Source organism: Choristoneura fumiferana, chromosome 17 (genome assembly GCF_025370935.1).
Source record: "Choristoneura fumiferana chromosome 17, NRCan_CFum_1, whole genome shotgun sequence".
Taxonomy (NCBI): domain Eukaryota; kingdom Metazoa; phylum Arthropoda; class Insecta; order Lepidoptera; family Tortricidae; genus Choristoneura; species Choristoneura fumiferana.
Genome location: NC_133488.1, coordinates 13,997,622 through 14,025,306, shown reverse-complemented (window position 1 = coordinate 14,025,306; position 27,685 = coordinate 13,997,622). Strand labels below are relative to the sequence as shown.

General features: G+C 46.5%; 2 protein-coding genes across 2 annotated transcripts; one reads left to right on the top strand and one right to left on the bottom strand.

Moving 5' to 3' along the window:
- The first annotated feature begins 65 nt into the window (after positions 1-65).
- Positions 66-24,418, top strand: LOC141436747 (exportin-6-like). The gene is given in 22 exon segments (XM_074099775.1): positions 66-307; positions 1,347-1,556; positions 2,908-3,108; positions 3,667-3,838; positions 7,865-7,994; positions 8,632-8,770; positions 10,243-10,406; positions 11,062-11,185; positions 11,294-11,376; positions 11,974-12,082; positions 12,552-12,644; positions 12,927-13,086; positions 13,482-13,635; positions 13,860-13,986; positions 14,946-15,086; positions 15,550-15,621; positions 15,623-15,784; positions 16,598-16,779; positions 17,331-17,507; positions 20,621-20,810; positions 21,353-21,583; positions 22,338-24,418. Coding segments are annotated over 22 exon segments (3,129 nt in total). The 5' UTR covers positions 66-304; the 3' UTR covers positions 22,443-24,418.
- On the bottom strand, positions 24,152-26,492 carry LOC141436746 (ADP-ribose pyrophosphatase, mitochondrial-like). Its single transcript, XM_074099774.1, has 4 exons — positions 26,227-26,492; positions 25,810-26,041; positions 25,099-25,247; positions 24,152-24,784 (listed from the first exon to the last, which is right to left on the bottom strand). Exons 1-4 carry the CDS (start codon positions 26,456-26,458, stop codon positions 24,495-24,497), a joined length of 903 nt encoding a protein of 300 aa, XP_073955875.1. The 5' UTR covers positions 26,459-26,492; the 3' UTR covers positions 24,152-24,494.
- Positions 26,493-27,685: the final 1,193 nt, after the last annotated feature.

The window sequence follows — 27,685 nt, the reverse complement described above, 5'->3', positions numbered from 1 at the left end:
TTACCATGTTCGTTGTCGCACTGTAGTCTATCTATCCACTTCTGTCACTGTCAATGTCATTTATGTCATATTATCGTGCTGCAAAGCAAGCTAGGGGATGTAAAAATCGTAAAATAAAAATCTAACTGTTTAAAAAAAGTATTGAATATTTGATATATGAATAGAATATAATACCACAATTGCTACTTTCACATTTAAATCATAGATATCAATCTCTGGACCATTTCATTATTAATGTGAATTTTGAATTACGATGATCTAGCTGAACTTTCCTAGGATCTTAGGAAGCCTTTAGTTCATAAACATGGTAAGGCTCCCTGTTGTTTTTGATTCTCTTGGTAGACCTCTGATCTCTAACGTTTTACCCTCATTACCGAAAGTCCTATGTTAGTTACTTTGTTAGTTACTAGATTCATTTTTATTTGTTTTAGACGACCAGATGGCCTAGTGGTTAGAGAACCTGACTACGAAGCTTGAGGTCCCGGGTTCGATTCCCGTGTCGGGGCAGATATTTTGTATCAAAAATACGAATGTTTGTTCTCGGGTCTTGGGTGTTTACTATGTATTTAAGTATGTATCTATCTATATAATTATATTTATCCGTTGCTAAGTACCCATAACACAAGCTTTGCTAAGCTTACTTTGGGACTAGGTCAATTGGTGTGAATTGTCCCGTGATATTTATTTATTGATTTATATTCTTTTTATCCTCCTCAAATTTTTTGGCACATTGATGTGTTAAGGAAACGATAGACATCTAAGAAACTAGGTACATAACTTATAAATTTCATTTGCAAAGGATTTAAACAAAGACTGCTAATTTGAAAGTTTAAAATAAACAATAAGGTATGTGTTAACCATTAACCCCTCGTATGTCCTGACCTGACACAGATATGTGCCAAATTTAAGGCTATCTTTTCGTATTTTTCTTCTAAATCAGCAGATTTTGTGCTTATTAAAACAGATTAGACTAGAATTCAGTACTTTTTTAGTTCCAACATACAAGGGGTTAAGGTAAGTTGATTTAAACAAATACAATACAAGCTTTGGGCTTATAACTTCTAAATTGCATTTTACCTTTTTATCAGTATTCCCAGATCTCAAAACTTCTTGGTCTCAAAATACCTAATTTGAATGAATTGTGCATTTCAATCTTTAGGTATTTAGAGAATATGACATTTTAAGTCAAAGTCATAATGAATTTCGTTCATTTTAATACAAGAGACAATTTGACATTTTAGGTATTATGAGCCCATAGTAATTTGAAAATTAGGGGTATTAGTGAATAAGGTATTATGAAATTTAGTGGTTTTAAAGCCCAAAGCCAATACAAATATATTTTTCAGAGTGAGATGGAGATCAACGAGGCTTTGGCCTCCCTTGAGGTCTTAATGTCAGAATTTTTTGCACCAACTACTAATAATTTGAGAAAGCGAGAAATTGAAACAATGCTAGAAAACTTCTCCAAACATAGAGACTCCTGGAGACACTGTTTGTTATTTCTTCAAAAATCACAAAACCAATATGTTTTGATGTTTACACTGACAACTTTAGAGGTAAGTTTCAAATCCAGTTTATGTAAGTACTAGCCGTTGCCAAAGTCACCAAACTCGGCCATCTAGACAGAGCAACCATGCATGAGGTGCGGTGCGGGGGAGAGCGGCGTGGCCCTGAGGGCGCCCCGTCCACTCCGACATTCAGTGCGCTATGGTACTGGCTGCGAAGGGTGTCGTAATTTGTTGTGAATAAAATTTAATAATTGTTCCGACATAGGAAAGGCCAGTTAATTAGAAATGTGTTGTACATATGAAGTATACGGCTGTATGTCAGAATGTATGTTTGTTTGTATGTTAGAATGAGAATCAGCTATATTATTAAATTCAATAACAGAATATTAAAATCAAACAATAAATGCTGCAAATATTTGTTGTTCAGCATCTTTAAAAAATAAATAAACTGGAGATTTATTTTGTGTTCACCCCCAATGCAAAAAGAGGTGTGGTAGTTTGACCGCTATGTGTGTCTGTTTGTCTGTGTGTCTGTTTGTCTGTGTGTCTGTTTGTCTGTGTGTCTGTTTGTCTGTGTGTCTGTGTGTCTGTTGGTCTGTGTGTCTGTGTGTGTGTGTGTGTGTGTGTGTGTGTGTGTGTGTGTGTGTGTGTGTGTGTGTCTGTGTCTGTCTGTGGCACCGTAGTTCTTAAACAGGTGGACCGATTTGTATGCGTTTTTTTTAATTGAAAGCAGGTTTTCTGGCGAAGGTTTGTAAACATGTTTTATTAAAATCGGCTCAGCCGTTTTTGAGATATATTGAAGTTTGAAGTGACAAAGTCGGGGGTTAACTTTTTGTTGGTTAGGTTAGGTTAGGTTATTTTCTTTCACTTCAACTCGTCGTGAAGAGGTTAAGCATATTAAATTGCAAAGGTAATATTTTATTATAACTGACTAGATTTACTAGGCATTAATGAATGCAGGTACATAATATACCCACATTAATTTATACAAACCTTATTAGTCTGAGGAACGACTTGCATATTACTTTTTTGTGACAACCCTGATACATTTCCAGTGTCTAGCCGATTGTCGGCATTTCGCGCTCAGACAAAGAACTTTATCCACTGTACATTTTCTTACACTGTGCCGTTGCCCATGACTCCGTCCACATAGTATTTTTTTATCAATATCCTGGGGGAACTATGCAATTTTCCGGGATAAAAACTATTCTATGTCCTTCCCGGAGACTCAATCTATCTGTATACCGAATTTAATCCAAATCGGTTAAGCAGCTTAGATTGATGAGTAACAAACCTCCAAACATCTTCACAAACTTTCACATTTATAATATTAGTAGGATTGCAGAGTAAAATTGCAATGTTGCATTTATTAATCAATTTTAAATTTGTTGGATTTCAGAATATCATTAATAGACAGTGGGTTAGTATGCTGACTGATGACGAGAAGACAGAAATAAGGCTGTTTTTGTGGAATGAACTGATGGCCAAACATGAAGTAATGCAGTATTTCATCAGGAACAAACTGGCTGCACTAATGGTTTCAATAGCTCGCTACGATTGGCCTCATCTTTACCCTGATTTCTTCAGTAATATTGTTGAGGTAATGTTGGTAAGGCCTCTTAGGCTGAGGATTGTGTATTTAAGCCTGGGCTTGCAACTTGAGTTTTACAGAATTTATGCGCTAAATAACACGTTTTCTGTGGCTACCTTTGCGGCTGACATAGTCACACTTGATGTACTTAAGTCTTGTTAAAATATTAGACAAAACTGACCAAATAATTACTATGAATTTTATAGTATAGGGAGGTATTGTAAGGAAACCTGGACAAACCTGCAAATAAATTAAATGGTGTGTCTGATGTTTCCAATCCGCATTGGGCCTGCATAGGAACTGCTGCCCAAGCCCTCTTATTCTGAGAGGAGGCCTGTGCTCTGCAGTGGAGCATATTTATTTAGGCAAGGATGATAAAATTAAATCTCTATCAAAATCTGTAAAGAAAGTTATCTATAGATATTGGTTGAATTGAATTTAGTTAATTAATAAATAATGCCCTTAATAATTACTTGGTTACTTAACAAAAGCTTGCGCAATCTAAATTTACTTTTGCTGCCATCTATCGGCAATTATCAGAATTTGTATTGAACAATGTGTCTTCAGTTGATTCGGTGTTCGGGGCGGCGCTGCCTGCTGGGGCTGGTGCTGGCGCAGGCGGCGAGCGAGGAGCTGGGCGCCGCTCGCGACGCGGGCGTGCTGCTGCCGTCCGCGCGCCGCAGCCAGCTGGAGCGGCTCATGCTCAAGGGAGTGCCGCAGATGCTGGCGGCGCTCAGCGGTCAGTATTAGGTGTTCGGGGCGGCGCTGTCTCTGGGGCTGGTGCTGGCGCAGGCGGCGAGCGAGGAGCTGGGCGCGGCGCGCGACGCGGGCGTGCTGCTGCCGTTTGCGCGCCGCAGCCAGCTGGAGCGGCTCATGCTCAAGGGAGTGCCGCAGATGCTGGCGGCGCTCAGCGGTCAGTATTAGGTGTTCGGGGCGGCGCTGTCTCTGGGGCTGGTGCTGGCGCAGGCGGCGAGCGAGGAGCTGGGCGCCGCTCGCGACGCGGGCGTGCTGCTGCCGTCCGCGCGCCGCAGCCAGCTGGAGCGGCTCATGCTCAAGGGAGTGCCGCAGATGCTGGCGGCGCTCAGCGGTCAGTATTAGGTGTTCGGGCGGCGCTGTCTCTGGGGCTGGTGCTGGCGCAGGCGGCGAGCGAGGAGCTGGGCGCCGCTCGCGACGCGGGCGTGCTGCTGCCGTCCGCGCGCCGCAGCCAGCTGGAGCGGCTCATGCTCAAGGGAGTGCCGCAGATGCTGGCGGCGCTCAGCGGTCAGTATTAGTTGTTGGGGGCGGCGCTGTCTCTGGGGCTGGTGCTGGCGCAGGCGGCGAGCGAGGAGCTGGGCGCCGCTCGCGACGCGGGCGTGCTGCTGCCGTCCGCGCGCCGCAGCCAGCTGGAGCGGCTCATGCTCAAGGGAGTGCCGCAGATGCTGGCGGCGCTCAGCGGTCAGTATTAGGTGTTCGGGGCGGCGCTGTCTCTGGGGCTGGTGCTGGCGCAGGCGGCGAGCGAGGAGCTGGGCGCCGCTCGCGACGCGGGCGTGCTGCTGCCGTCCGCGCGCCGCAGCCAGCTGGAGCGGCTCATGCTCAAGGGAGTGCCGCAGATGCTGGCGGCGCTCAGCGGTCAGTATTAGGTGTTCGGGGCGGCGCTGTCTCTGGGGCTGGTGCTGGCGCAGGCGGCGAGCGAGGAGCTGGGCGCCGCTCGCGACGCGGGCGTGCTGCTGCCGTCCGCGCGCCGCAGCCAGCTGGAGCGGCTCATGCTCAAGGGAGTGCCGCAGATGCTGGCGGCGCTCAGCGGTCAGTATTAGGTGTTCGGGGCGGCGCTGCCTCTGGGGCTGGTGCTGGCGCAGGCGGCGGGCGAGGAGCTGGGCGCCGCTCGCGACGCGGGCGTGCTGCTGCCGTCCGCGCGCCGCAGCCAGCTGGAGCGGCTCATGCTCAAGGGAGTGCCGCAGATGCTGGCGGCGCTCAGCGGTCAGTATTAGGTGTTCGGGGCGGCGCTGTCTCTGGGGCTGGTGCTGGCGCAGGCGGCGAGCGAGGAGCTGGGCGCCGCTCGCGACGCGGGCGTGCTGCTGCCGTCCGCGCGCCGCAGCCAGCTGGAGCGGCTCATGCTCAAGGGGTGCCGCAGATGCTGGCGGCGCTCAGCGGTCAGTATTAGGTGTTCGGGGCGGCGCTGTCTCTGGGGCTGGTGCTGGCGCAGGCGGCGAGCGAGGAGCTGGGCGCCGCTCGCGACGCGGGCGTGCTGCTGCCGTCCGCGCGCCGCAGCCAGCTGGAGCGGCTCATGCTCAAGGGAGTGCCGCAGATGCTGGCGGCGCTCAGCGGTCAGTATTAGGTGTTCGGGGCGGCGCTGTCTCTGGGGCTGGTGCTGGCGCAGGCGGCGAGCGAGGAGCTGGGCGCGGCGCGCGACGCGGGCGTGCTGCTGCCGTCCGCGCGCCGCAGCCAGCTGGAGCGGCTCATGCTCAAGGGAGTGCCGCAGATGCTGGCGGCGCTCAGCGGTCAGTATTAGGTGTTCGGGGCGGCGCTGTCTCTGGGGCTGGTGCTGGCGCAGGCGGCGAGCGAGGAGCTGGGCGCGGCGCGCGACGCGGGCGTGCTGCTGCCGTTTGCGCGCCGCAGCCAGCTGGAGCGGCTCATGGTCAATGCTCATGGCAAACCATTGACAACCTATAGACAACGGCCGATATGAAGTAAATCCAGATATATTGCACATCTATGAAGTTTCTGAATATTGACAATATGAAGCATAGACAAAAATGCAATGCTTACTTACTTGTTGCGTGCGGCAGAATAGTAAGTAGGTATAGCATATTTTTGCCAATGGTTGACATTGCCAATATTCAGAAACTTCATAGGTAGTTTTGCAATGTGTCAGGATTGACTTCTTGGCGGCCGGGCACTATAGTGAACCTCCTATAGGTCCTTCAGACGCATAACACCACACACGCAAAACACCAACCTGACGTTTGGTGGTATTTTTCGAGTTTACTAATTACGCACAATACCACAAACGCAAAACATCAACTGGGACTTGTAAAATGTTTGCAATCGTAGTGGTGTATAACAACAGCCGATTTTCTAAGTAGTAATTATAGTAATGTCGGTATTGGTGCAGATACCACATATGAGAAGAGCAAAAGTGCTGTGTGAATATAACTTTTATATTCCTCAATGGAGTACTGTGTGTCAAGAACACTTGAAAATAATGCCTGGAAGAGTTGATGGATAACATATCACATTTCCATGATTTCAATCAAGAACATGTTCAAGACATATAGGTAGAGTCATTCACGATGACGCCTGCCGTGGTTCTTATTACAATGTCATTATGGCTAATTATTACAAAATCACGCGTCTTCGTAGATGGCACTAGGTATAGTTATGTAACTTAATGAAACAAGTCCTTCAGCATACATTTTGCGATTTAATTCTTTATTCAATAAGTCTCAATATATTCAAAAAATGCATAATAATATGTTTCACATTGCATCATCGTTTTATTTCACCAAAATTAAGTCACAATCATCATCGATCAGATAAAGCGTTATGGTAGGTTGGTATTTCGCGTTTATGGTCAGTGGCGTAGCTAGGTAACCTAGGGCCCTGGGGCAAATAAAAAAATGGGGCCCACTGCTATTAAAAACTGGTAAGGTTTTTTGAAGTAAAATCATTATATATACAAATACTTTAAAAATGCTAAGCAACTTTATCATCAGCTATAAGTAAAGCAGAATTTCGAGGGCCCCCTGAGCTTGAGGGCCCCGGGGCACTGCCCCGCCTAGCCCCTTGGTAGCTACACCACTGTTTATGGTATTTAGCGTGGTTGGTATTGTGCTTAAATGTATGTGGGCGTTATGCGTATAGGTGGTGTTTTGCGTAAATAGTTGGTATTTTGCTAGTGGTTTTTTGCGTAGAGTTGGTCTTCTTTCGTGTGTGTGTGGTGTTATGCGTCGGAAGGCTATAGGTCTAACAACCAATACTATAATAACTCAAACAGCCACTCAACTAAAGTTAAAGATGGAAATTTAAGCCTTATGTCGTACCAGCCGTTACCTGCGACTCAGTCCGCGCAGAATACGTTTATCGCTATCCCGCGGGAACTATGCAATTTTCCGGGACAAAAAATATCCTATGCCCTTCCCCAGGACTCAAACTATCTGTAGACCGAATTTCATCTAAATCGGTTCAGCTGTTTAGACGTGATTGAGTAACAAACATTCAAACCTCCAAACATCTTCACAAACTTTCACATTTATGATATTAGTAAGATAGGATTTCTTACGGTACAATTTAAAAAAATATATAAGGCATAAATATATATATATGTTGCCAAGATATCAAAAATATCTATACACCTTTATGTCACTAAAATTAAGGTCGATGTATGTTATGGCTGTATAGTATAAATATTTATGGTCTTGACTGACTATCTGACTACGCATCGTACGCTTTAGGTCAAGTCGAACCCATTTGCCACGCGTTGCCCATACGTCGGTGACGCGGTAACTATGCGCTTGCGACTGGTATGCAACCCGCTATGTTCAACCAAGAACTATATGTATATTAGAAGAAGCAGTTGACTATGCATTGCCCACTCGTTGACACCACATTGTTCAATAGTGACCATTGGGTGGATCAACTAGTTGACTACTCAACCGACAGTTCGAGTTGAGTTGGTGCCGCAGTAGTGTGGAATTGATTATGGTCTTCGTCGCCTTAACACAGCCTTCTGTGAAGGATATTTACCAGCATTTGAATACCTAATTATAACATTATTTTCCTTCTACAGCAATATTAGAGAAGAATGCTCAAAATGAGGGTCAATCCAACCCTCCGCCGTCGCCGACTAGCGGTGTGCCTCAAACCTCTGCCCTTCCCGATCTATTAGTCAATACCCATGACGTTCACGCATCTGATAAGTGAGTTGTAAACAGACTTTATTTTTCTTACCTTCGTATCGAATACCTTTAAACAAGAAATTAATGTAAACAGGGTGGAAAGTTGAGATGGGGCAGCAAGGGCAGCTACTAGATCCCTTGCTGCTACGCGAAAATGCTCTTAGGAGACCTTTACTAACTTTTTGAGTGATGAGATGACAATCGACATTCACAGATTTTTGATAAAATGTAGTCTGCGAAAAAATCGACAGATTTGACTTTTTTTTAATGCCAATCGGTCCCATTTCTATAAAGGATTAAAATATTATTTGAGACCAACTGAGGTTAGAGTACTAGAACACCCACAAATAAAAAAAAAACTTTTTCCATGCAGGTAAAAGTTAGTAAAGGTCTCCTAAGAGCATTTTCGCGTAGCAGCAAGGGATCTACTAGCTGCCCTTGCTGCCCCATCTCAACTTTTCACCCTGTATTTATTTATTTCGGGGAACTCGGAAACGGCTCTAATGATTTCGAGGGAATTTTGCAATTTGGGGGTTTTCGGAAGCGAACAATCGATCTGGCTTGGTCTTATTTCTGGGAAAATGCGTGTTGCTCTCTAGTCGCCCAAGTCCTAAGCATAATAAGTAAATAAACAATCTCTGATTGATTTCGGTTTCAGAGCTCTCGATATGGAAATAGTAGTAAAATGTCTGACGACACTACAGCATTTATTCTCCTGGCTGCCATTATCGTCACACGTGCCACCTTCCCTCGTCACAACAGTTTTCTATTGGGGCAGTATAGCTACACAGACGCAGGTAATAAATAAATTATTATAAGTTATCAACTGCGATCCTTCCACATTTTTTTCTGTCAAAGTAATATTCAAATTGTATGCATTTCCAGCGCCTCATCGTGGTGGGTTATGGGAGACATGAGTTAAATCAGCAACGATCTATTGATTCTATTGGGGCAGTACAGTTACACCCACACAGGATAATAATTAAATGACAATAACAAGTTAATTTTATATGAATAGAAATTTTATTTCAAAGTAATTTTTAATTGGTCGTAATAAGATCATAGAATCAGTTTACATACACAGGCCATGGTGATATCTAATCTTCTATCAAGGTGCGGCCAAACCACTGCTTAAAAAACGGTGACGGTACGGGATCGCAGTGACGCATCGTATGCGCACCGTTTTTAGGGTTCCGGAGCCAAAATGGCAAAAACGGAACCCTTATAATTTCGCCATGTCTGTCTGTCTGTCTGTCCGTCTGTCCGTCCGCAGCTTTGCTCAGGGACTATCAATGCTAGAAAGCTGTAATTTTGCACGAATATGTATGTAAACTATGCCGACAAAATGGTACAATACAAATTCCAAAAAAACATTTTTTTAGTGTACCTCCAGTAGACGTAAAGTGGGGGTGATTTTTTTCTCTCAACCAACCTTATATTGTGGGGTATCGTTGGATAGGTCTTTTAAAATCATTAGGGGGTTGCTAAAACGATTTTTAGATTCAGTGATGTGTTTGCAAAATATTCAACTTTAAAGTGCAAATTTTATTAAAATCGAGTAGCCCCCCCCCCCTAAAATCTAAACCGGTAGGTGGAATAATTAAAAAAAATCAGAATGGTAGTTAGTATATCAAACTTTCAAGGAAAACTATAACGGCTGAGTTCGCTTGAGAATTATTAGTGGTTTAAGAGTAAATAGCAGCCTCTGGACTCTAAATTATTCTGTCTTAAAAATTGTTTTGTATCGTAGATACTCGTACTCTGTCTCGAGTATTTATTTATTTATTTTCGGAGAACCAACAGCTACAGATTGCAGAGTAGAACAGACAAGTAACATAAGAAGTACAACATATTCGCGTATGTATAACTCGGCTAAGTTATGAGCAGTGGCGAGTGCCTCAACAATCCTACTGAATAATAAGGAGTTCGCCCTTGTACATTTTTTATTTTTAATAATAGAGTGCATGTGCCGATTTTTTTGACTACCTTGGCCGCTCTGAAATATCTGACGGCGACTGTACATTGCATAGGCTGTTTCTACGGCAGGCGAAAAAATGTACAAGGGGAACTCCTTATTACATTCAATGCACTTCTTTACCATTTGCGTTTAGGTTGGAGTTCCGTAGTGGTTTGCGGTCACTCAGACATAAAAACCTGTTGTACTCGTACTCTATTATAGAATGACATCGTGAGTTACACGCGAAAGGTTACGCCATAGTCCGTTTTTTCGGCTGCCGTAGAAACTAAGTATAGCGTGATTTGTAATCAGAGTATGGAGGCGGCGCTGGCCGGGCTGGGCGGCGTGTGCGAGCTGCTGTACCGGCGGTACGCGCCGCCGTCCTCGGCCGCCACCGCGCTGCGGCTGCAGCACTGCGCGCTGCGGCTGCTCCGCCATCTCACGCACCCGCCGCACCACATGCCGGCGCACCACGAGTCAGTACACAGTACGCAATACACAACCCCCCGCCGCGCCCGACCACCGTCTGCCTGCTGAACGATCAACGGCGGATCCATATTTATAATAATAAATCCATTTATTTCGGGCAACTTGGCTTATGCAATAAATACATTACAGACTTAACATACATATAATCAATATGTTTAAAACTAATAAGGTGACAAAACGGCCACGCCACGCCCACGGGCCGCGCCCACGGGGGGGTCACATGGACAAATTCTAGTTTTATTGTAAAATAAAAAAATATGTTATCTTTTGTCGCAGAAAGATATAAATTTTATTAAAATGAATAGAAAAAAAATAAGTACTGTTATCCTAGACTGACCTACTCAGCGCAGGGCGGATCCGCTCTTGTAAACCACTGCTTTCGTTAACACGAAATATGCATGGATTGCATTTTTTTTTATAACTTAACGTGATACAAAACTGGAAAATAAAACGAATGAAGTAACAATCATCATTAGCTACTGAAAAATGAAGAAGATACAAGAGAATGAAGTTTGCATTCCATCTCTTTAGAAAAATGAAATTAGTGCATCCAATTTACATGTATAACTTGCAACTTTTTTAAAATCTGGCCTTATGTTTCTTCAATGCCACTTATTTATTATAATAATTTTCTCTTTTCAGTTACTTAAATAAATTGGCAGAGTTTTTGAAGTTGTTCATATCACTGCATTTCAAGAGACTGGAGGCGGAGCCAGAGTTTGACGCTATACAATTCTTGTCTTATCTATTCCAGTATACATTCCAGGTAAGCTTTAAGTGTTAACTTTTCTTATCATAGGATTCTAGAGTATATTAAAAATATGCAGAATTAATGAGTCTGTTACAATTAATGACTCGTATGTTTGTATTTCAGGTGCCTGTATGTACAATTTTTGTAAACTGTCTAGATATATGGATACAATTTATTGACATTTTGAAGCCTGAAGATACAGTTAAGTGAGTACCTATCTAGTAAGTAAACAATCTAGATTAAAATAAAGCTCATACTAAAAAACATTTTCATAAATTAGCTAAATGAGTAAATGCTGATCTAATACCTTTAAACGACACTTATTTATTTATGTAGTTTTGTTGACTGTGCTTGCATTGTCATTCAGCCTAAATGTGTAAAGCAGGCGTTTTCAACTTTTGGTTCTAACGGCACACTTTTCGTTCATCAAAGTTTCACGGCACATCAGTAAAAAATAGCCAAGTGCGAGTCGGACTGGCGCTTAGAGTATTAATAGGGTTACGTTTTTTGTACGAATCGCATACACTTTTCGGCGATCGCGGCGCACCTGAAAATATATCGGTTAAAAACTTCTGGTGTAAAGTGTACCTATGCTAAACTTCAAATCAATTCGACTACTGGAAGTGGGTTAAATACAACTTCCATGATTTGGCCATAACATGTTAACTAACAGGGTAAGTTAATAAAGAGCTAGTAAAGTCATAAAAAGTATATACCTACTCATCTGACAGGACTTGTACTTGCAGTCTCGATATTCCGTGCCACGCTCTAACCAGTAAATCAACATGGAGTCTATTTTGCAGATACTGGGAGGCGCTGCGAGGGCTGGTGGACGGTATCCTCAACAAAATCCAGTTCCAACACAACAAGGCGCAGCTGCAGCACCTCGACAACGAGGTTTATGATGACGACGTGAGTACTTGAGTTAGATTTTCGTCCACTTTGCTAGTTTTTAATTTACTTGATTTTATTTTGTTCCTTTGAAAGTTATCATAACATATTATGTACTTACCTCTGTTTTTCTCTTAACTGGCGCAGTCGGTAGGATATGATTTTGTAACAAATTTGGTTAAGTACATTTTAGTTAGTTAGTTTCTATTTAAAAACTAGCGATTGGTCAGCCAATAAGTGGCTCTCTTGTTGCACAATTAACTATTGTACTTAAGTGTAATTTAATGCAGTATTTGTCACTCAAGAGTTAGTACACCTTACAAACGCGTGTGATTTACAACCCTCCGTTTCGTGTCGGATCTTACATGCACACTTGATTACTTACTTGCACCTTACTCCTCTTGGTGAAAAAACTACTATTAAATAAATATATAACATTTGGCACTAATTGACTCTTATATTAATTTATCCTTCTTCGGCTTTCCCCCAGGGTGAGACTGAATGGCAAACATTCCTAAAACACTGTATCGAGTGCATCGCTCGAGTCGCTGAATTGGCGCCTCTCGACGTATTCACATGTGTGGTAAGTAATCTTACGTTACTTAAATTTTGCAAAATATATGTATCAAGTTATTTATTGCGTGCTGAATCTCTGGAATAATATTAGGCTGCCTTTCCACCCTGATTTTCTCACTGAATCGGATCGGGATCCCAAAATAGTTAAGTCTAGATACATGATATTTTGCACGGGAGTTCTTCAGGCAACGTAAATGAATAGCAATTTAGTAAAATCCCGGAATTTAACTACGTGAGGTAAGCCGCGGGCGAGAGCTGATAATTAAAGTTATCATAATAACATGTTCAGCTGGAGCGGTGGCAATGCCTGGCGGGCGTGCACGCGCGCGCGGCCGGGCGCGGCGGCGCGGCGGGCGCGGCCGGGGAGGGCGAGCGGCTGCTGTGCGCGCTGCTGGACCTGGCCACGCTCACGCGCGTGCTGGGCCGGCTGGCCCCCGCGCTGCTCGCAGGTAACACACACACACACACATACACGTGCTGTATACTAATTGATTTTAATAATTCCTTGTTCACTGACATATGAGGGCTATGCTTGGAGTTCGAATCAGAAATGAGGAGATACATAGCAGAACGGGGGTCACCGACATAGCCAAGCGAAGTAGCTCGTAAAAGTGGTAATGGGCAGGCCATATAGCACGGAGAACAGATGATAGTTGAAGAATGGCCTGGCTAAAGCCGCGGGTTCACAGTAGATGCAAGCCGCTACCAACTGAAGCAAATGGAGGTCTATGGGGGAAGAACAGATTTTTGTATTTCATGTATTGTAGTTTCAGTCAGACTTGCCCATGCTGACCTATCTAAATGTGCCACCTGTATATTGTTTGACATGTGTTGTGATGTGTAGACACGGAATGTCGCGGCGGTGGAAGCGGTAGCGGGGCCGCAGGCGCGGGCGCGGCGCTGGTGGAGCGCGTGGCGGCGGCGCTGGGCGGGGCCGCCCTCACGCGCCCGCACCGCGCCGCGCAGCCGCCCGCGCACGCGCATGCGCATGTGCAAGTGTGAGTATACAATTACACGAATATTGCGTGGACCATAATGTCATGTCTTGTTCCAGAGGTCTGCATAATATGCCAATTTTCATCCAAACCCGACCAACCGTTTTAGCGTGAAGGAGTAACAATCATACATACACGCACGCACATACATACAAACTTTCGCATTTATAATATTAGTAAGATTAGTTCCCAGCCTCTGTAATAATGTAGTATTATGTTGTGCATAGTCACGCAGAGATGTTCGCGTGTATGGGCGCGTGGTGCTGCCACGCGGCGGCGTGCGGCGTCCCTGCGCACACCGTCGAGGGGCTGCTCGCGGCGGCCGTGCCCTTCCTGCTGCCCCACGACCTTCCCGTGAGTACACGCCTCACACTAACACCGTGGAAAGATGTAACATAACTGCCTGGACATATCTCATCTATTTCAAACTCACCTTTCAGTTTCATTTCGTTTCTCCTACCAGTATTGACACAGTCACAGGTCAACTTAGGCTCATTTTCATTGGTCTAGGACAGGGGTGGCCAACTTGATTAGACCCAAGATCTACTATTTACTGACGTAACCCACTATTTACTGACGTAACCCTGTGCGATCTACCAATTACATACTTCTTGAAATCTTAAATGAAATAGCATAGTTCAGTGCTTATATTTTGGCTTGCCACGATCGACTGGACTAACTGTCGCGATCGACCGGTTGGCCACTCCTGGTCTAGGAGAGTTTTGTTTGTAGCACATACCATAGACCCGCATGCGGGAACCGAGGTCGGTGGAAAACGCATGCGGGATGCTGGAGGTTTTATTTACGCAAGCGATCATTGAATATCAATGGTCAAGAGGCGTCTGCGGGGAATACCCATGTTGTATATCGACCGAGCTATTACTCAATGATTTCCATTGGTCGTTATCACGCATACTATACATATATCGACCGATTTATCGACCAATGAAAATTAGCTTTATAGTTCCCGTGTTCTTCAACCAGTGACAGTGAAAGCTAACCCATCTAGTTATTTACTTGCTCGGTTCTCTCCCTTAATTCGTTAATAAGAGGTAACGTTATATTCAAAGATTCTAACACTGACGGTATAAAAATGATGTGATGTGGGGAAGATATTTGTTTGAATAATACGAATGTTTGTTCTCGGGTCTTGGATGTTTAATATGCATTTAAGTATGTAATTATGTATATGAGTATGTTTTTCCGTTACCTAGTATCAATAGTACAAGCTTTGCTTTGTTTGGGACTAGGTCAATTGGTGTCAAGTGTCTCATGATATTTTATTTATTTTTTATTTATGTCGCTTGTTTCAGGAGCCGCCATTGCTGTGTCACGCGGCCGCTCACTTGTTGCTCAGTTTGTCAAAGAACGTGAAATTCACTATTGACCCGATCGCTCAGGTCGGTGACCTTTTCAACCACGCGCAGCGTTCGCTGCACTACTTGGAACCCAAGGTGAGTTGCTCTGAATTACTATTACTCGTACTTAGTATCAAACTTAAAGTCATTACGATTTTCCTTGTTAATTAATGCGATGTCACTATAACGTTTACTGTGAAATGGTTCCATGGTGGCTCATGAATTAAAGTCCTTGACCGTACATAGCACTTGTAATTTTTGTGGTACATGGGCATTATTGGGCATAGACCTATCACAACATCATTTCGGCCTATATACGTCCCATTGCAGGGCACAGGCCTCCTGCCAGAATGAGAGGGCTTGGGCCGTTTTCCCCACGCGGGCCCAGTACGGATTGGGAACTTCAGACACACTATTAAATTTCTTCGCCGGTGTGTGCAGGCCCTATACTACGAAGCGCAAAATTCGAACTTCGCATCTTGCCGTCTCGCTGACGCTTATATTATTTAATGTTTCCTCACGACCCTATCTACAAAGAAAAATTTTAACTTGTGAACAGACGGGTGGCGTGGTCCGCGAGGCGCTGCTCTGCCTGTGCCTGTCGCGCTGCGGGCCGGGCGGGGGCGGCGGCGGGGGCGGCGGCGGGCGCGGGCGGCGGCGCGGGCGGCGAGGCGGCGCGCGCGCTGCTGGCGGCGTGGACGGCGCCGCTGCCGCAGCTGGGCCCGGCCGCCACGCTGCCGCCGCTCACCGCGCTGCTGCTCGCCAATGCGCACGCCAATACCGCCGCCAAGAAGGTACCTGGGTGGATCATATAACTCACTAATTAATGAGAGCGTTGGTATCGTGAGGTTTGTTTGATGTTTAGTCTTGCTTGCAATTGGCTTATTTAGTAAATTAACCAATCACAAATGTGACACAAATTGAAATTCCGAATCGTAAATCCGACTGTATGTGGCCGACCCTCTTGTATCTTCAGCCAAATATGTGTTCTATTCTTCCACCCTAAACTTAAGGCCGTAGTAACATATTTTTGAGTGGTTCGAATAGATACTTCTTTTTGCACTTGACTGTACGTACATGATCTTCTAATTATGTTGCACTTGTTCGTCTTATTATTGATTTTCGAATACTATTAATATTTACGAGTCCTTGTTTTGTAGTCACCAGTTTTCTTCGATTTTCATTAAACACAAAATTAACTAATTAAATATGGAAAATTTAAGACGCTTTTTTTTTCATTACAATCTATATTAACTTGTCCTCTCCCAGAGGCACAAATTTGTGCCCAAATTCCTTTGATCCTGTTATCCTGGGAGATGACAGATTAAGAAAACCAATGGAAAGGCAACAGTTAGGAAAACACAAAACTAAACTTTATTTTATTTTTAGTATTTTTTGTTATGGCAACCACAGTAATACATAATCTGTGAAAATTTCAAGTGTCTAACTTTTACGGCTTATGAGATACAGCCCTGTGACAGACGGACGGACAGACAGACAGACAGACAGCGGAGTCTTAGTAATAAGGTCCCATTGGCACCCTTTGGGTACGGAACCCTAAAAAAAAACCAAATGAAACGTGTCAGTAAGGTGGTGGTTGTCGGCAGGTGCTGGCGGAGGGCGTGGCGGGCGCGGCGGAGGCGGCGCTGCGCATGCTGCTGGACGGGTCGTGCGGCGCGGCCGAGCACGAGCTCACAGAGTTCTTCCTCGCGCTGTTCACGGCGCTGCTGCCGCAGCTCGGCGCCTTCGCTTACACCGCCATCGATGTCTTCCTGGAGGTTGCGCAGAGGTGAGCTGCTAACTAGCACGTGTTTGAAGCCCGCAATATTGTTGTACCACGCTGCCACGCCGTCTATGTGACGTCATAAATGGATAATTCTGTACATTTGTGCATTACCCGTAATGCACGGACGTATCGATCTATGACAGTGGCGAAAGCGAGGGACAGTTAGTGTTAATTTTGTGTTTTACGTCGGCAACGTGCAGCTGCTACTTTTATTATTACTTCTAAAAAAATATTATTTACCGACCTTGGGCTTTATTAAAAGAAAATTTGTACGCGCAATGACTCATTTACCGACCACAGGTTTCATGACAAGCACATTAGGGTCGAGGGTTTTATTTGGGGGGTTGGAACCAAGGTAGCCTGCATGTTACGACACTGTTTACGAGCAATTGTGATGAAAAACATTGTATGTCGCACGGGCGGTACTAAAATTACGCGAACATCGACTCATTAAAGCCCTTAGTCTTCGACTTCGGGTTTCTAATAGACTCTCGTTCGTAATTCCTTATTTACCGCCCTTAAGACACAATGTACCAATAAAGCGCTTGTTCCAGGGGTGGCGGCGACAGCGGGCTGGAGCGTCTGGTTGAGTGCGTGCGGCTGGGCGTGGAGGCGGGCGGCGGCGGCGTGCGCGAGGGGGCCGTGCTGGCGCTGCTGCAGCAGCACGCGCTGCCCCGCGCCGCGCCCGCCGCGCCCGGCCTGGCGCGCGCCGCCTACCGCCTGCTGCACAGGTACACAGTATACAGCGGGCGCGGGGGGCCGTGCTGGCGCTGCTGCAGCAGCACGCGCTGCCCCGCGCCGCGCCCGCCGCGCCCGGCCTGGCGCGCGCCGCCTACCGCCTGCTGCACAGGTACACAGTATACAGCGGGCGCGGGGGGCCGTGCTGGCGCTGCCCGCGCCGCGCCCGCCGCGCCCGGCCTGGCGCGCGCCGCCTACCGCCTGCTGCACAGGTACACAGTATACAGCGGGCGCGGGGGCCGTGCTGGCGCTGCTGCAGCAGCACGCGCTGCCCGCGCCGCGCCCGCCGCGCCCGGCCTGGCGCGCGCCGCCTACCGCCTGCTGCACAGGTACACAGTATACAGCGGGCGCGGGGGGCCGTGCTGGCGCTGCCCGCGCCGCGCCCGCCGCGCCCGGCCTGGCGCGCGCCGCCTACCGCCTGCTGCACAGGTACACAGTATACAGCGGGCGCGGGGGGCCGTGCTGGCGCTGCTGCAGCAGCACGCGCTGCCCCGCGCCGCGCCCGCCGCGCCCGGCCTGGCGCGCGCCGCCTACCGCCTGCTGCACAGGTACACAGTATACAGCGGGCGCGGGGGGCCGTGCTGGCGCTGCTGCAGCAGCACGCGCTGCCCCGCGCCGCGCCCGCCGCGCCCGGCCTGGCGCGCGCCGCCTACCGCCTGCTGCACAGGTACACAGTATACAGCGGGCGCGGGGGGCCGTGCTGGCGCTGCTGCAGCAGCACGCGCTGCCCCGCGCCGCGCCCGCCGCGCCCGGCCTGGCGCGCGCCGCCTACCGCCTGCTGCACAGGTACACAGTATACAGCGGGCGCGGGGGGCCGTGCTGGCGCTGCTGCAGCAGCACGCGCTGCCCCGCGCCGCGCCCGCCGCGCCCGGCCTGGCGCGCGCCGCCTACCGCCTGCTGCACAGGTACACAGTATACAGCGGGCGCGGGGGGCCGTGCTGGCGCTGCTGCAGCAGCACGCGCTGCCCCGCGCCGCGCCCGCCGCGCCCGGCCTGGCGCGCGCCGCCTACCGCCTGCTGCACAGGTACACAGTATACAGCGGGCGCGGGGGCCGTGCTGGCGCTGCTGCAGCAGCACGCGCTGCCCCGCGCCGCGCCCGCCGCGCCCGGCCTGGCGCGCGCCGCCTACCGCCTGCTGCACAGGTACACAGTATACAGCGGGCGCGGGGGGCCGTGCTGGCGCTGCTGCAGCAGCACGCGCTGCCCCGCGCCGCGCCCGCCGCGCCCGGCCTGGCGCGCGCCGCCTACCGCCTGCTGCACAGGTACACAGTATACAGCGGGCGCGGGGGCCGTGCTGGCGCTGCTGCAGCAGCACGCGCTGCCCCGCGCCGCGCCCGCCGCGCCCGGCCTGGCGCGCGCCGCCTACCGCCTGCTGCACAGGTACACAGTATACAGCGGGCGCGGGGGGCCGTGCTGGCGCTGCTGCAGCAGCACGCGCTGCCCCGCGCCGCGCCCGCCGCGCCCGCCTGGCGCGCGCCGCCTACCGCCTGCTGCACAGGTACACAGTATACAGCGGGCGCGGGGGGCCGTGCTGGCGCTGCGCGCCGCGCCGCCGCGCCCGGCCTGGCGCGCGCCGCCTACCGCCTGCTGCACAGGTACACAGTATACAGCGGGCGCGGGGGCCGTGCTGGCGCTGCTGCAGCAGCACGCGCTGCCCCGCGCCGCGCCCGCCGCGCCGGCCTGGCGCGCGCCGCCTACCGCCTGCTGCACAGGTACACAGTATACAGCGGGCGCGGGGGCCGTGCTGGCGCTGCTGCAGCAGCACGCGCTGCCCCGCGCCGCGCCCGCCGCGCCCGGCCTGGCGCGCGCCGCCTACCGCCTGCTGCACAGGTACACAGTATACAGCGGGCGCGGGGGGCCGTGCTGGCGCTGCTGCAGCAGCACGCGCTGCCCCGCGCCGCGCCCGCCGCGCCCGGCCTGGCGCGCGCCGCCTACCGCCTGCTGCACAGGTACACAGTATACAGCGGGCGCGGGGGGCCGTGCTGGCGCTGCTGCAGCAGCACGCGCTGCCCCGCGCCGCGCCCGCCGCGCCCGGCCTGGCGCGCGCCGCCTACCGCCTGCTGCACAGGTACACAGTATACAGCGGGCGCGGGGGGCCGTGCTGGCGCTGCTGCAGCAGCACGCGCTGCCCGCGCCGCGCCCGCCGCGCCCGGCCTGGCGCGCGCCGCCTACCGCCTGCTGCACAGGTACACAGTATACAGCGGGCGCGGGGGGCCGTGCTGGCGCTGCTGCAGCAGCACGCGCTGCCCCGCGCCGCGCCCGCCGCGCCCGGCCTGGCGCGCGCCGCCTACCGCCTGCTGCACAGGTACACAGTATACAGCGGGCGCGGGGGCCGTGCTGGCGCTGCTGCAGCAGCACGCGCTGCCCCGCGCCGCGCCCGCCGCGCCCGGCCTGGCGCGCGCCGCCTACCGCCTGCTGCACAGGTACACAGTATACAGCGGGCGCGGGGGCCGTGCTGGCGCTGCTGCAGCAGCACGCGCTGCCCGCGCCGCGCCCGCCGCGCCGGCCTGGCGCGCGCCGCCTACCGCCTGCTGCACAGGTACACAGTATACAGCGGGCGCGGGGGCCGTGCTGGCGCTGCTGCAGCAGCACGCGCTGCCCCGCGCCGCGCCCGCCGCGCCCGGCCTGGCGCGCGCCGCCTACCGCCTGCTGCACAGGTACACAGTATACAGCGGGCGCGGGGGCCGTGCTGGCGCTGCTGCAGCAGCACGCGCTGCCCCGCGCCGCGCCCGCCGCGCCCGGCCTGGCGCGCGCCGCCTACCGCCTGCTGCACAGGTATACATTTTTAGGCTGCGTTTCCACCAGAGATGTGCGAGGATTCGTTGCGAAGAATGTGTTTGTCATGAACCAATAGAGACGCTTCATTACCTTTCCTTTCTCCAATAATATTATGTCAATCCACTCTGCTGCATAATTCCTATAAGAGCCTACGCTAGCTGACGCGGGTGCACAGAGCGAGTGCACGCCTGCGGGTAGTGCGAGTGCGGGTACAGGCAAAATCCGCGTGAAATAAGCGCTGCTCATACTATTGTTCAATAGGCGTCCACAAGCTTCGAGCAAACCGCGTCAGCTAGCGTACACCCTTAGTTATGGAGTGTTTGTTCCAGCCTGCTGATCCACCGCTGGCGCTACTTCTTCCCGACCAAGTGCTCGGGCGAGGAGGAGGCGCGGCTGCAGCAGTTCCGCGGCGCGATGGCGGCGCTGGGCCGCGCTCTGCTGCAGCCCGACATCGAGCTGCTGAGGATTAACATCAACACGCTCGAAACGCTAAACAACAAATGGAAGCTGTACCATAAGGTCAGTGCCCACGGCACTAAGTGAGCGGGATAAGAAGGGGATTTTTTTTGCTGATGATTAACATTTAGTGTTTTTTTTTTCATTCGAATCGGTTCACAAATAAGAAAGATATGTCAATTTAAAGAATTTTGTTGAACACTTTCGAAGAATCGTTGTTGATTTCACTAAAGCTTTAACTAAGTATAGGCTGGCCAATTTTTATTTACTTATTTCATAGATGAGTGAGTCTCACAGCAGTTTCACGTTCAAAATGTTCATGTATCGTGTTTCTTTCTATCCATGTTTGCGTGGTGCATGTTTGCGATTATACACGTATAGTTTTACTTGTTTAAAAATTTGTTTCTTTCCTCTAGATCCTATAGTTGGCTTTATTGTTACTATAAGATAAGTTTATTCTGTAAGTTATAGCTGTTGGTTCTCCGAAAATAAATAAATAAATAAAATTGGCCAATAGATTTTATACAGGGGTATTTTTTTTGTGTGAGGCGGGTGTTGAGCTGCTTCTTTCAGAGATACTTAACAAGGAACATCTGTGGTTGCAGCCTATTTTCCGCGCGGAGTTCCTGGGCGAGTTCCTGTCGGTCCTGCTGGCGGGGCTGGGCGAGGGCGGCGCGCGCGCGCTGCTCCGTGACGAGGCGCTGGCGGCGGCGCACGCGATGGCGGCGGTGGACTTCGCCGCGTTCCGGCTGGCCTTCCTGCCGCACTTCCTGCGCGCGCTGCCCGGCCTGCCGCCGCAGCACCACCACCAGCTGGCGCAGTTCCCGCCCGACACGGTTACTGACAGAGCTGACGCTGTTTTGCCTAACGTTTCTGATGCTCGCGATCGCAATCAAATGACAGTTTTTGTATGCGATTGCGAAATCTGTTATTTGATTGCGATCGCGAGTGTCAGAAACGTCAGGCAATACGGCCTCTGGTTCCCACTTGTCTAATGTGGCAGAACATTTTATATGAAGCTAGTCACACTTGCCTGACACGATTTTCTATAGAAATTACCGACTTCCGACACTCTTTACTGTCGCAACTTGCTTTAGGAGATGCTGCATGTAGTGTAAATAAAAAATAAAAAACTGTACGCTTTTCACTTGATGTGGATGTTGCTGACTTTGCTTCTCTATTACTCAATTCTTCGCCGAAAATATTTTTCACAAAGGATTCTTTTCCCAGCTGTTTTATATGAACGTACGATTTTTTCCTGCAACTGTAAACTATTCTGGGTGTATTTCAGGACTATTCTGTAGTGGGTAGGTTAAGTTACTTTTATAATAATTTTAAAGTTGAAAATTCTAAGGTAGATGAAAAATATTTTCGGTGAAGTCAGGATCCCGGGTAAGATATATTTGCGAGGCCCTCTGGTGTGATGACATATCATACAATAAATGACGAATTCTTAGCTGAGCAAAAAAGTTAAAAATACGATGTACGAGACCTCTCAGACTGCGAAAGCAAGGAGCTGCTTCGCTCATTTCTCGTCTATTTTTCACTTTGTATTTGTACAATTCGTATAATCTTGTCATTATTTCGCAGGATCTGCCGACATTCACTCAAAATATCCAGCGTCTTATGAACGACGTGAACTGTTACCGAGCGTACAGCGCGCTTTCAGACGCGCCCGCAGAGATGGTGTCATAGCCGCCGTGCGACGCTTTATAGGCCACCAACTACATACCAGAGCCAATAGGGAAACGACAAGAAAATGACGGGGATATTTTGCATGCAATCCTATCATGTATGCACATAGACAGTCAGAAGTTTAAGCCTGCAAACACTCCATAATGCATACGCAGTATTATTACTACGTGATTGTTAAGCTGCGCAATTGTCAGCGTCAGCATTGAGGTACGTGTGGGTCATAATGGGTGTCGGGCTAATTTGATTCCAAATACGCTCAATCATTGCCTTCGGGGGGACGTAGGACGGGGGGTTACCGGAGGGGAACTGAAATGTAAACGGGCACCAATTGTAATTCGTTTCTTTATGTGCCTACTTCATCATGCATGACTATCGGGCGAAGAAATGTTGAGGTTGAGGTATTGACTGGTAACTATGAACAATGTTTCAAATGATGCTTGCAAATAAGGGTGGTTCTTTGGTTTATGTGAGTAGAATCTAATTGTTGTTTTATTTAGGAGTGAACACAGTAAAACGTTTATGTAAACCACTTTCTGGTGGTCTTTTCCTTTTGTGTTCATTTTGTTCCATTGCAAACGAATGTGCTCATATTTAATACTTAAATAAGGATTCTTTCAGTGAGTGGCTGATAGGTTTCGTTTTATGGTGTTTGCCAGCGTTTATTTGCGTTTACTATATTTTCCTAAATTTATTTAAAATGCATTTAAGTATGTACAGTTGACTATAAATTAAATCTTTTTATAATGCAATAGAGTTGAAACATAATATTTGTAGTCAACTGTGCTTCACGAATTTGTGACACATTTCGAATTACTGGAAAATGTATATTATAGTTGCTAGTCATAATGGATTATTTTCATTGATTTATTTTTATGAACGGTAAAGATCTTTTAATAAGGGTAGTTTTTTGTTCCTATCTTAATTACTTAAAATCATGTAGGTAATCAACCATAAATAAAGGGTATGCTGTGCACTTGATTGGGCCGCCATTTGAAGTGTGATATTTATTTGTACAGATGGATTACATTTAATTTTGTTAATAATTTATGTATGTATGTGGACTGGACATATGTATGTAGATTGGCTTGTACAAAATTGGACGGAAATTGTAAGTAATTTTAGTTTGTAAATTGCTCGCGCTTAATAGTTTTAAGAAAGATAGCTATATCAGCGGTACGGTAAAATAAATTTTATTGCAAACAATTAATTAGCGCATAAAACTACAATACTCTTTATTACTTGTATTTCCATTATTTGACAGTCCGTTAGTATTTTGGAAATTATGCTTCACCTTTAAAACAGTAATAGTAGTTATAATTTTTGCCTGTTTATTATTATAGTCTTTAAGATTGTCCTCACTGAATAGAAAAAAACAAGAAGAAGTGGCATATCAACGTGACATGCTGATCATAAATAAGTTCTACTTAGCATAGTTCCGCCAATTTCGTTAAATTGGAATTTGTAGTACAGGATCCCAAGAGGGTATTTTGGGATTTACTCAAGTGTGGCACATGAATACTTTTGGTATCAGTGATACGCTGGGGCATCTAAACTACAATATCTGACACTCTTAAGTATTTCCATGTATGTACTTAAAGCTCCATTACTATTGCTAATTCGATTAGCATCCGGAAGACCTGTAGCGTATTCAGCCGTGTTGATTCTAAATGCGTGTAGTCTAAATTTTCTGTACAGTTAATTTACAACGAAATATTTTAGATACATCAACAAGATTTGAATGCGCATGTGAGTTTTTCTGCTGAAACTGGTTTTAGTATAGACTAGGACTAGAATTATTCTTGTTTTATTTTTCTATTCTGTGGTCTTCCTGAATTTTAAGAATTTATATCTGACATTGCATTTAGTTTTTGTGTATTTATAATTTTACACAATGTGGTGCAATATTTTGATAGCTAATGTAATGACACTAATGTTGGTTTATGGTATTTTTTTTTATTAAAGTGCGAGCATTATTATATGTGTTGTATAATTATCTTTAACAACCTTACATTTTTTCATAACAAAGACAGATCTCTTTTGTTTTAAAACCTACTAAGTAATGGCCAGCAGTCTTCTCTTGAGTACTTCTTTGACTATATCCTCATGACTGGCATACAATTTTATGTCATGAGCAGCGTCAACCCACTGCACGCCCACGGCGTCATCGCCTGCGTTCAGTTTGAGCGCGCCCACTACATCGCCTTTATCGTCATGGAAGTTATAAGCAGAGGTTTCCATCCAAGCATTGTCGGTGTTGCGTGGATCATCCACATAACCTTGGAAAACTTCATCACCATTACTGAAGAAACTCTTGAATTTTTCTTCCCATTCTTTTTTATCATCTGAAATAAAGTTTTAACATTATTCCATTTTGAGTTTTTTTTTTTAATTGATAGACATTTAAAAACCTCAAATAGACTTGTTGTAAGAGGAACCCTCATCTCATGGTAGGCTTGACTGCTTTTCACTTCATAATGTTCATTCAACCTGAGTTTACACCAACATGCACTTCTACATTTTTATTTTATTTAAAGATGTGCAAAGTTCGGACTGCATATCCTTTTCCTAAATTAATTAATTAAATTATAAGAAATATTTATTAAAAATAATTTAAATATTTTTATTTGGATTACTTGGATTTGGGTAAAAAGTTTACCTTCTGACATGACCAGAGAGTTAATAGCCTCTTCTTGAAACTCTCTAACAGCAGTGGTGGTGACTTTCTCACCAGGATCTACCATACCACCTGGTAAGGCCCATTCACCTGTATCACCTCTTTTTATTGCAACAAATTGCAGGATTGGTCTGAAATATATTAAAAATAGGAAAGTAGAAAGTTATGTAGGTTTGTTAATCTATATTTACATACACAAAAATAAACAGTTTGTACTGCATGAACTGCATTAATTTTCTTTGCTTCGCCACTACAATAAGTAAGAAGTAGTAGTTCATGATATAGACCTCCACAATGTAAATTTACCTGAATTAATCAATTTATTAAAACAGTATAACTTGAATTGTGTGGATGGAAAAAAACAACATGCTCATTGAATGCACCAGCTGAGCTATATGCATAGCATAGCTGGCTGGGTTATACTATACTAAGTACTAAATAGTAGTGTAATTAACAAATCATTTCAAAATATAATTCTACAATAAGTACACTGATTTGAACCCAGAGAACCAGATAAATTTTCAATTAAAACTGTAATATTTGATTTTTGAAATAAGTAAATAGCTAATAACAGCTCTCTATTTTCGTACAAAATTTATGGAACATAATAAACAAGATGTCAAATAGTGTGTCAACTACCCTATTCTTCAGAAACATACTTTTGCTTATGTCTTTTGTACAGCAAATATTTACTTATGGTTCTTGTCTAGTTCCAATTCTCCTGAAAGTAGTCGCTTCCACCGAGTGACCACAGGATCGGCTGCATGGTTTGGGCCCCAGCGGCCAAGGACTCCTCGACCACAGATGCCTGTTCTACCAACAGGATTCAGAGGATATCTATCCTGAATTAGGTATTGTCCTGTATAACTTTCTCTATTCACATTTTTATCTAATGCATTCCATTTTGGTTTAAAGTTAGGATCTCCTAAAAAAATATGAATTAAATTAAAAAAAAAAACAAGATTGGACAATTTGTAATCTTAGGTTAAATAAGTTGTCTAATCAAGGCTGACAGTAATGCTAGTTCATCTGTTTAATTTGGGGCCAGTAATTAAAATTAACATAAACAATCAATTAGACTCCAAATTGACTATGATCATGAAGAATTACCTATCTCAGGGTCCGCCCAAGGTTTCCCATGTATAGAATTGGCAGTGTGATTCGGTGGTTTATATTCCTTGTACTCAACTGACCAGTTAATTTTATCATCAGGTACCATGAACCGTTCAATAGCAGATCGCGGGTACATGCCATTGCGGCATTTGAAATGCGTCAACACCATGCCGGCTGGCCGAATCATAAAAGCAGTGAACAAAGCTATGAACTTCAAAATTATATTCATGAGTTATTTATGTTTTGTTATAACAAAACATAACAGACTTAAAGGCTTCTGAATTAAAGGACAAGCTGATCCACATCACAGACTACTGATTGACATTGTCATTTTTGATCTGTCAAATTTTTAGACTCATTGCATGCATGGTTTTTAGATCTTTGGTTTTTAGCCAATATGGTTTTAACTATTTTTTATTTATTTATTTTTGAAGCTTACCTTTTCATATAGCAGTTGTAAAGGCTTGAAAGCGGTTTCAAATTCAAGATTAGATAGAAAAAGCGTCTTACTTGCTGCATATAGAATTAAGCGTTTTAGAAACAGACAAATGCTATAGATTTTTTTAAAAAAACACTGTTAATTAAATTTTCAACCGAATATTTTTTTCTCTTTGCTACACATTGTCTGTATATCTATATTTTTAGAATAATATACAGGATATGGCAAATTAAGGAGTTGTCAAATACCGTATTATTAGTCCACGAGCAGATGACAAAAAATCGCGGCAAATTAAAAAAAAGAGGCTGACAACCTTGCTGTACACTGATTATACAGGGAGGGCGTCCCTTAGTAGGTAGTACCTTAAATATTGAAGATAGACAATTTTACTGAAAGGAGACTTTATTTTGATATTAAAAACAATTTTAACTGCATTCAAAGATTTTTTAATAATTGCCTGTCTGAACCGGGGAACCGAACCCGCCAAATGTTAAAAAAAAAACACCCGTAATTGTACCTACTACCCGATGTGAAAGCCGTGCGCACTGTAGATAGGATTATTTTTTTCCAAGTACATATCATCCTATATAACGCAAAGACATGACCATTTTACATTTAAAATTTCAGGAAAAATGAATACTTACCAATTTCTTTGACTTTGGTGTGCTCTAATACTTAATTTTTATCATTTTAACCCCACGCAAAATGAGGGGTGTTCCCGGTCAGACAGGCAATTATTAAAAAATCTGTGAATGCAGTTAAAATTGATTTTAAAATAAAAAATGTCTGTACTTCCCCTCCATGTGGCATAGCCGTGGGACGCCCTGTATATAGGATTATATATATACGATGTTGATCATCATCATCATCCCAGCCTATATACGTCCCACTGCTGGGCACGGGCCTCCACTCAGAACAAGAGGGCTTGGGCTATAGTTCCACGCGGGCCAGTGACGATTTGTTGATACTTAGATATTATTAAAATTTTCCAAGATATTAACACTGGGCCCTTCAAGG

Coding starts and splice junctions, on each gene's coding strand:
- LOC141436746 (XM_074099774.1), bottom strand. CDS start 26,458: ATGAATATAATTTTGAAGTTCATAGCTTTGTTCACTGCTTTTATGATT. Junction 26,042..26,226: donor TTGGGCGGACCCTGAGATAG/GTAATTCTTCAT, acceptor ATATTTTTTTAG/GAGATCCTAACTTTAAACCA. Junction 25,248..25,809: donor GAACTAGACAAGAACCATAA/GTAAATATTTGC, acceptor AATATATTTCAG/ACCAATCCTGCAATTTGTTG.